Consider the following 9,641-nt stretch of genomic DNA (forward strand, 5'->3'; position numbering starts at 1 on the left):
TAACAGAGGCTCTTTGGTTCCACCAGCCCTCAAACTGTCCACCTTCCCATTGACAGAAGACCTTGGTCTCAGGATCCAAAATAAGAAGATGTTTGGGGGGTGGGGTGTGAAAGCCCTGCACTCTGATGAATTTGCTCTTTAAAATACTGCTTACAATTTGTCTCTCACCCACTTCTCACTTCAGTTATTAGGGTCTTAAATTGCATAGGGAATTTAGGGGCTCCTGGTGTTTCATCAGAGGAGACTTTATGACCCTGACTCCCCAGTACAACTGGCTGTGCTACAGACGGGGGATGTTTTCTCCTTTTGTAGATGGGGGGACTAGAGCTGAGATAGCTGAGAAGCAAGGAGGGTTCCAGCAGCCCGTGATCCTGTGGCTGTCTTATGCCTTAGAGCCCTGGGTCCCCATCCCACCCTCTGCTGGGCCTTGAAAACCTGAAACCCCAAATCTGTCCCTTTCCAAATCCCTAGTCATCTGGGTCCGTACTTCGTCTCACCCTTCCTCATTCACCCCTACCCCCAGGATCAGCTTCCTCTCTAAAAACAAAATACCCACAAAACAACAAAGATTGTACTTCTTGTACTGGGATTGCCATGACCCTGAGGACCTGTGTCCAGGGCAGACATAGACAAAGGCTTCACAAGGCATCAACTAATTTTACTTGGATATTTGGAGGTAGCCAGGTGAGTTAGGAACTTTAAATGATAGTTATAAACACGATTTTTATGTTAAACTTTACCATGGAATAGAGGAGAAACTTAGTATGAGAGTTTGAAATGAAATTTAAGCCTTCCAGAAAATTCTGAACTCTGCCCCCAGGTCTCTGGAATCCCAGTCTCTTCCACCTTTGGAAGTATTTGGGTGTGGATGTTTGAGATCTGCTCCAAGGAGTGAAGAAGAGTTTCTGGGAGGGGGGGATGGTAGTGTTTTCCAGAAACTCCCCAGTTAGAGATCAGATCTCATTTTGCTTTGTGGTTTGTGGTTTGTTCCAGTGAAGGAGGAGGAAGGGAGGCCACGTCCTCATGCCCTGTCTCCCAGCTGCCCCCGCTGGAGCTGAGGCTCTCAGTGACCATACTTTTCCCCATCTCCTCCCCTGCACCCCAGGGCCCTCGACACCCCCATCCGACCTGCGCCTGAGCCCTCTGACACCGTCCACCGTTCGGCTGCACTGGTGCCCCCCTACAGAGCCCAATGGAGAGATCGTGGAGTATCTGATCCTATACAGCAACAACCACAGCCAGCCTGAGCACCAGTGGACCCTGCTCACCACGGAGGGTGAGAGCTCCCACACCAGGGTGTCTGAGCAAGAGGTTCCCCACCCTCTCTCCCTTTTCCACCCTCTCCAGTGGCTGGGTTAGCAGTGAGAGTGTGGCTGAGGGTTGTTCCCGGGGATCCTAGGAGGAGCAGGCAGGAGCTAGTGCCTGAGTGGGAGAGCAGACCTTCTCAGTCCTGCTTTCCAGGCTATCCCAGCACCCCACACCCACCCAGCCCCCTAGCCCTGCTTTCCTTGCTTCCCTCTGCCCCCAGGAAACATCTTCAGTGCTGAGGTACACGGCCTTGAGAGCGACACCAGGTACTTCTTCAAGATGGGGGCACGCACAGAGGTGGGGCCTGGGCCCTTCTCTGGCCTGCAAGATGTGATCACTCTCCAGGAGAAGCTCTCAGGTATGAGGGCAGGAAGGGAGTAGTGCGTCCATCCTGGGGGCAGCCTGAGGTCTTCTGAGACCCTTGGAGTTGACCTTTTTATTCTTTTTTTTGGAGTTGACCTTTAACGCTAAAGTCATCTCTTCCGGGGCTCTACCCCTGGGCACAGATCCCCTTTCATCGTTTTGGACAGCTGGCTTCATGGTTTGGTGTGGAGAGGACAAATTTGAATGGGAAATGGGTGTAGTTCAGTGGTGATTCAGTCTAAGAGGTCAGATTTATGGGAGACCAACTTGGTTCTCTGGGAGATGGCTTTGATTGGAGGATTGGCTTGGAGAGGTGATGAGCTTTATGGGGTGGAAAGGGGTAGCAGGACTGGCTATATAATTTGCAGGGCCAACTGTGAAATGAAAATGTGGGGCCCTAGGCAGCCTGGGTGGCTCAGCGGTTTAGCGCCACCTTCAGTCCAGGGCGTGATCCTGAGGACCAGGGATCGAGTCCCACATCAGGCTCCCTGCATGAAGCCTGGTTCTCCCTCTGCCTGTGTCTCTGCCTCTCCCCCCCCCCCCAAAGAACATGTGGGGCCGTTATTAAAAAATTAGAATTTCAGCCTGGGTGGCTCTGTCTGTTAAACATCTACCTTCAGCCCAGGTCATGATCCTGGGGTCCTGGGATCCAGCTCTGCATTGGGCTATTGGCTCAGTGGGAAGTGTGCTTCTCCCTTTCCCTCTGCTTGTGCTCTATCAAATAAATAAATAAAATCTTTAAGGGCAGCCCGGGTTGCTCAGCGGTTTAGCGCCACCTTCAGTCCAGGGCGTGATCCTGGAGACCTGGGATCGAGTTCCACGTTGGGCTCCCTGCCTGGAGCCTGCTTCTCCTTCTGCCTGTCTCTGCCTCCCTCTCTCTCTGTGTCTCTCATAAATAAATAAATAAATAAATAAATAAATAAATAAATAAATAAATAATAAATAAAATATTTTTTAAAATTAGAATTTCAAGATGGTGATAGCAGAGTCTTAAACCAAGCATGGCGTCCTTCTAAGTGTGGCCCCCATGTGACAGCTCTTGTTGCACACCCATGAAACCAGTCCTAGTGTGTTTCACTGAAAGGCCAGGTTGATAGAGAGGGATCACAACTTCAGATGTCCAGTGGGAAGGACAGAGAGAGAGGTAGCAGTGTCCAGTCCTCCTTGCATCAGAAGATTTTGAGTGTCCAGAGGGTGACACTCAGACCAGCGGTCTCCTGAGGAAGCCACAGAAATCCTGACCTATGAACCCTGGACCTTCTCTTGGCCTTGACCTGTTCTGTCCCCTCTCTCTGCCCCACCAGACTCCTTGGACGTGCACTCGGTCACAGGCATCATTGTGGGTGTCTGCTTGGGCCTCCTCTGCCTCCTGGCCTGTATGTGTGCCGGCCTGCGCCGCAGCCCCCACAGGTGGGTGAAGGAGCCAGTCTGACTGCAGACAGGAGAGGTTTCCAGGAGGGCTGCAGATGAGAGGGCAGGGAAAGTGGCCATGACTTGCCCGAGGCCCTCCCAGAAGCTCCACTAAAATTAAGACTCTGGGAAGGAGGGATTGGAGGTGATGCCCTCATGAGAATGGGAAATGGGCTTAGGGGAGGCCCCCAGCCTACCTCTTCAGTAAGGGCGAGGCTGGGCAGAGGTGCCTTGTCTCATTGCCTCTGTAGCTGCCAGCATCTTGGAAAGAGGGACCCCAAATCTCAAGATACCTGGAGCCTGGGGAGGAAAGGTGCCATTTGCAAGGTCACAGCTGTTTTGAATGTAGTTTTTTAATCATCGCCCAGACAGGGAAACCAGACTCCCGCCCAAGGACACAGGCGGGACTAGACCCCAGGCCTGCCTCCACCCCTCACTTTTGGACCGCTGTGCCTGACTCTCTGTCTTCCCTTCCAGGGAAGCCCTCCCAGGCCTGTCCTCCACGGCCAACGCTGGGAACCCCGCCTTGTACTCTCGAGCCCGCCTTGGCCCCCCGAGCCCCCCAGCTGCCCATGAGCTGGAGTCCCTTGTGCACCCCCGCCCCCAAGACTGGTCTCCACCGCCCTCAGACATCGAGGACAGGGCTGAAGTGCACAGCCTTATGGGTGGCGGTGCTTCAGACTGCCGGGGTCACTCCAAGAGAAAGGTAAGCCTGGAGCCTGGGTAGGTCAGAGCCCCACAGTACAGCTCATTCCCAAACGGGGCACCAGGGGGCGCAAGAGTACAATGCCTGACCCCTCCACTGTCCCCCCCCCCCCCCCCTCACCTGCCCCTCCTCTTTCCTGGGCCAGCTGCAGAAGAAAAGGCACTCCCTCCTTCCGCTGAAAAGGTTGGCAGGGCTGGGAAGCAGATGGGCCTTCATCCCTGGCCGAATAGGTCAGCCTGGTTCTCACGGAAGGAGGGAAGGGCCCCTCCGTGGCCACAGCCCCCAGACCCCTCATCATCCTGGGAGCTGGAGCAACCTCTAAGACCCAGCCTTCCCCAATAGGAAGACAAGAGGCTGGGCAGCTTGGCTGTGACCAAGAGAGCCCAGGACCTGGATGAGGTGGGCCCACGTAGGGCAGGTCTCTTCATGCCAGCAGGGGTGGCTCATCCTGCGCTTTTCTGCGAGCTTGCTCAAACCCTTGGGTGCTGCACCCCTCTTTGCCTGTGTGGCGAAGGAGACCCTGCCCTGCTCGGACACCTCTAGGTGTTCCCAGAGCCGGTGGTATTGGGCTTTTCTGCAGAATTTCTCTATCCTCACATTCACCTCCAGACTCTTGGTTCCTCCCCACAGCCTTAGTTGGGGGGGTGGCCAGGAGGCCAAGAGCCTCCATCTACTTCCCTCCCTTACGCTCCCTTCTCCCAGCCAAGCGCCTGATGCTCTCATATCTTTCCCCCCTCGCAGATCTCCTGGGCTCAGCCAGGTGGGCCAAGCTGGGCAGGTTCCTGGGCGGGCTGTGAGCTGCCCCAAGCAGGCACCATGCCATCTCTGACCCGGGCGCTGCTGCCCCCTGCTGGAACGGGGCAGACGCTGTTGCTGCAGGCTCTGGTGTATGACGCCATAAAGGTCAGTGTCCTGGGAGGCAGGGGCAGGAAAAGAGAGGAGGGGCGCTGGGCTTGTGAAGAGCAAGTAGGGAGTTTTCTGGTGACCCCTGATGGTAACTTCCATGGGGATGGAAGTCCAGCTAGGAGGCCCCCTGGAACCTCTAAAGGCGTGTGGGTGGAGGGCAGACAGTTTGCAGGAATCTGTGTCTCACCAGTTGCTCCACTCCTGACACCTAAGTGGGCTCCAGCAGAATTACTATGGATCGGAGGATGGGCCTGGCCTGAGTGCAACCTGCCCTTCCCCCTATACACTGAGGCTCTGACTAAATCTGGTATTTCTGGAACTCTGGGCAAGGGCAAATGGGTAGTATTCTATTTTCCCCTGCCTTCACATGGGCCTGGTCATCATCTCTTGTAGGATAGTCATTATGCTCTAGGGCTTGGGGGAGTGGGTCAGTCCTTCTCTGCCCCAAGTATATTAGTCATTTTTTAAAAAAGATTTATTTATTTATTCATGAGAGGCACAGAGAGAGAGAGAGGCAGAGGGAGAAGCAGGCTCCATGCAGGGAGCCCGATGTGGGACTCGATCCTAGGACTCCAGGATCATGCCCTGGGTCAGAGGCAGACGCTCAACTGCTGAGCCACCCAGGCGTCCCTGTTAGTCGTTTTTTTAAGGTTTATTTATTGGGGCACCTCAGTGGCTTAGTCAGTTGAGTGTCTGCCTTCAGCTCAGGTCATGATCCCGAGGTCCTGGCATCAAGCCAGCGGGGAGCCTGCTTTTCCCTCTCCCTCTGCCACTCGCTTGTGCTTTCTCTTTTGCTCTCGCGCTCTGTCTCAAATGAATAAAATCGAATAAAATCTTTAAAAAAATTTTTTTATAAAGATTTATGTATTTATTTTAGAGAGAGAGCAAGAGGGATCCCTGGGTGGCGCAGCAGTTTAGCGCCTGCCTTTGGCCCAGGGCGCGATCCTGGAGACCGGGATCGAATCCCACGTCGGGCTCCCGGTGCAAGGAGCCTGCTTCTCCCTCTGCCTATGTCTCTGCCTCTCTCTCTCTCTCTCTCTGTGTGTGTGTGTGTGTGACTATCATAAATAAAAAAAGTAAAAAAAAAACTTTTAAAAAAAGAGAGAGAGCAAGAGAGAGAGAGTGAGGGGGGAGGGACAGAGGGAGTGAATCTTAAAGCGGCTTCTCCGCTGAGCACAGAGCTGGAATCTGGATGCCAGTTCCGATCCCAGGAGAATCATGACCTGATCCCAGACCAAGAGTTGGACGCTTAGTTAACTGAGCCATCCAGGCATCCCTGTTGGTCATTCTTCTGACGGTCACTCTCAGTGATGGTCACCTTGTCTTTCTGTTCTCTGCTGTGACCAGGGCAATGGCAGGAAGAAGCCGCCCCCAGCCTGCAGGAATCAGGTGGAGGCTGAAGTCATTGTCCACTCTGACTTTAGTGCATCCAAAGGGAACCCGGACCTCCACCTCCATGACCTGGAACCTGAGGATCCCCTGCCTTCGGAAGCTCCTGACCTCACTTCGGGAGTCGTGGGTCTCGGGCAAGGGGTAGACTGGCTGGACAGGGAGCTGGGCGGATGTGAGCAGGCAACCACTGGGCCAGACAGACTTACCTGCCTGCCAGAGGCAGCCAACGTGTCTTATCCGTACCCAGACCTCCAGCCCAGTGAGGCTCTGGAGGAGGCCCCTGGGAACAGCTGCCAGCCAAAGGCCCCCTGCTCTCTAGGAACCAGCCCGGGCCTGCCCAGAGCCCCAGTCCCCTCCTCTGCCTAGTTCCCCTAGGTGGTGCAGTTTGGGGCAGCCCAGTATGGATCATGGGACATGGCACTTGTGGCCAACCAAGTATGTACACATGTGTACCTGCAGTTTCTGAACACTATCAAGCCATCTGGAGCCTCCTGGGGTGCTGTGGCCGTGGGGAGAGGAAGAAGTGGAGTATTCACTCCCCCCACACTCTGTGACACATGTGATATGTGAGGGACCTGTGAGGCACAGCTATACATGATGTACACATGTATGTGTGTTAGCTGGTGAGCTGGGAAACTCTGGCTAGGTAGTGGTCACAATGGCCTGATTGATCCTCCAGGTCAGGACGGTGCCCCAGAGTGGTCAGTCCCCAGCTCTGCAGGCCCCCCCACCGCCTCCATCACCCAGCCGTTTATTACACACTCTGAGAGTGTCTGCGATGCCCTGTCTGACAAAGACAGCCCCGGCCCATGTTCCGGTCCGGCTGGGTGAGTGCAGTAGGCTCTGAATGCCTAGAGTCTTAGTTGCATCACTACCCATCGCCCGGGGCCCTGTTGCCCAAACTGAGAGGGTGACTTGGGCTCCCCTCAGAGCAACTCTGCATTATGTCATTTTGTCATTTGGGAAGTGCCTGGTTTTGGAAATCCGCTTGCTCTGGCTCTCCTCTCCTCCCTTCCCCTTCACTACCCTTGTGCTCCGTCTCTGGGGTCAGGGTCAGCCGAGCTCCCAGTTCTTCTGCTCTTCCTCCCTGGTACTCTTTCCTTTCCTCTCGGCTCTTTCTCTGTCTCCTATCTCTGTTGTCTCCCACACCTCTGCCAGACCATGTGTCGTGTGGTTCACCTGCCTGGGTTCAATCTCTGCATCCTTCCCTAACAACATGACTACCTCATGTCTGCTTTGAGGCCATAGCGTGACTTCTGTGTCCGCCATTCACTTTATCGGCCATCCTCCTGCCCCTCTCGGCTCTGTGCTGCCATATGCCCCCTCCCCCAGGCACACTACCTGCCCCCAGTGTGGGTTCAGAGATCTTCCAGCTCCCCTGGCATTTTTATCCCTGAGCTTGAGATCGGAGGGCTCTCCTTGGAGTTGATGGATCCAAGTCACACAAGGGGACTTCTGAGACAGGGAAAGAGGAATGTGACCCCCTCCCTTCAAGGCAGGGAAGCAGGGCTGCTGGACGGAGGGGGTTTGGGACCTGCCTCCCCCTGGCTGAAGCCAAATGGAGAGAGAAAGAGTGGGGATCAGGGGCACCACAGCCCAGCAGCTTCCCACTCTGTGTACCTGGAACAGGAGCTGATGGATGGGGGTAAGAGGAGTTTCACCCTCTGGGAGCTGGGACCGAAGCCTTTGCACAGAACAAGGGTAATTGGCTCATTTCATTTCATTGTTTCTTTTTTTTTTTTTTTCCTTTAAATTCAATCCTAAAGTCATCTTCTGTTGACCTGTCACACAGGGACAAGCTGGACTTCTATTACCTGTGTAGAGAAGACAAGGTCATTTATTTGATTTTGCACAGGCTCTCCTAGGAGCATAGAATATGGGAGCTTTTTCTCCCTAAATGTGTCTTTTTAACCAATTGGCACATCAATGGTTAACTCCGGCTTCTGGGCCAAATTAGAAATAACCAGTCTATCCTTTTTCTTTTCTTTTCTTTTCTTTTTTTTTTTTTTTTTTAATGGTGACATGTCTCTCAGCAGAGTTGCAGCTCCATCAGACCCTTTCAGCATCTGTGTTTATTACACTCGGGTGTCACTCCCGTCTGACATCCGCACCTACATTTCCTTCCCCTCCCCTGCTTCAGCCAGCCCGTGATAGCGCTACAGATTATTAATGCTGGTTTGTATCTCGTTTAAGATGGAATTGTCACTTGTACTCTTTCTGTGGCATCCAGCGTCGCCGTGGCTGACGCCACTGTATGTGTTTTGCCATTGCTCTGAAGGTCAAAAGCCTCATTTTATTTTTGCTGGTTTGATTTCTTTCTTTTTTTTTTTTCCGAAAGAAAGAAAACTGCCCTGAATCCAATGGCTGTTTTAACAGTAAAGCTCTTAGCATTACACCACATAGTCATTTTTCATGTTCTTGTTTAACAGGCACTGAGGCTCTGGTTTAAATTAAATAGCTGCAAATGAGACAATTTATAACCCATTAGGTTGGGTGGAAAATTGTTTCTCAAAAGCAAATAAGTAATAAATCTGGTATCTGCCTATAACTCACAGTTGATAAGAAAGTGGCCATTACTCACTAGCATTATATATGATTTGGGCTCTGGGTAATTTGGAAGTGTTAGGTTTGTGTCTTTGTAGCAGTATTTTTATTAGAAAAGAGTCTGTTGGCCTTTTACAGGGTATTAATCCCTTTGTCACCTACCATCGATGCCTTACGTTTTTTGAGTCTTATTTAGAAACCTTCCTTTTCTTGATGCATGACAAGTGTAATCAGTACCTGCTCATTTATTTGTCTGTATTTAGTTTATGCTATATTATTTAATTATTTTTCCAGCATTTTTTCTTCCTGCTCACAAATATGATATTTCTTTAGTGTTAAGCCAAGGCATTGATCATGTATCTGTCCCTATAATGAATTAATAAACTATTTTCCAGAAACGTGGAATGACTAGAATTTCCTCAGCCTCTCTGCCTTAGAGAACGTATTTCCTGCCAGGATGGGAAATGCTGGGTTTTGGAGGGCAGAGAGCAGGTGGGCATGGGAAAGAACTGGACCATCTTCTTCCCTTGACAGGCACTTAGGAAAAAGACTTAGGAAAGATGCTTTCTTTGACAGCACTCTTTTAGGCTGTCTGGGGATCTCTTTCAATCTGGGCACACCTTTTTTTTTTTACCTTTCTTGGGTGCAAGGGAGGGGTGAATGAGCAACTCCAGAGATTTGGGCTTAAACGATTGTTCTTTTTCCTTTTTTAAAAAGATTTTATCGGGATCCCTGGGTGGCGCAGCGGTTTGGCGCCTGCCTTTGGCCCAGGGCGCGATCCTGGAGACCCGGGATCAAATCCCACATCAGGCTCCCGGTGCATGGAGCCTGCTTCTCCCTCTGCCTGTGTCTCTGCCTCTCTCTCTCTCTGTCTCTGTGACTATCGTAGATAAATAAAAAAATAAAAATAAATAAAATAAAATAAAAAGATTTTATCTATATTTGACAGAGAGAGCACAAGCAGGGGGAGCGAGAGGGAGAGAGAGAATTAGGCCCCCTGCCGAGCAGGGAG

The 9,641-nt window shown here is 52.1% G+C and overlaps 1 protein-coding gene across 4 annotated transcripts in view; it reads left to right on the top strand.

Annotated features, from left to right (window-relative positions):
- IGDCC4 (immunoglobulin superfamily DCC subclass member 4) overlaps positions 1 to 9,031 on the top strand; it is a 40,604-nt gene extending 31,573 nt beyond the window's left edge. For all 4 annotated transcript variants that reach the window (XM_041745441.1, XM_041745442.1, XM_041745443.1 and 1 more), the window contains 6 exons: positions 1,106 to 1,276; positions 1,529 to 1,666; positions 2,976 to 3,081; positions 3,559 to 3,787; positions 4,529 to 4,690; positions 6,041 to 9,031. In XM_041745441.1, the coding sequence (XP_041601375.1) occupies positions 1,106 to 1,276; positions 1,529 to 1,666; positions 2,976 to 3,081; positions 3,559 to 3,787; positions 4,529 to 4,690; positions 6,041 to 6,451 (1,217 nt within the window). In that variant the 3' untranslated portion in view covers positions 6,452 to 9,031. The remainder of the gene's footprint in view (positions 1 to 1,105; positions 1,277 to 1,528; positions 1,667 to 2,975; positions 3,082 to 3,558; positions 3,788 to 4,528; positions 4,691 to 6,040) is intronic.
- Positions 9,032 to 9,641: the final 610 nt, after the last annotated feature.

The sequence above is a fragment of the Vulpes lagopus genome, chromosome 2 (genome assembly GCF_018345385.1).
Source record: "Vulpes lagopus strain Blue_001 chromosome 2, ASM1834538v1, whole genome shotgun sequence".
Classification (NCBI taxonomy): domain Eukaryota; kingdom Metazoa; phylum Chordata; class Mammalia; order Carnivora; family Canidae; genus Vulpes; species Vulpes lagopus.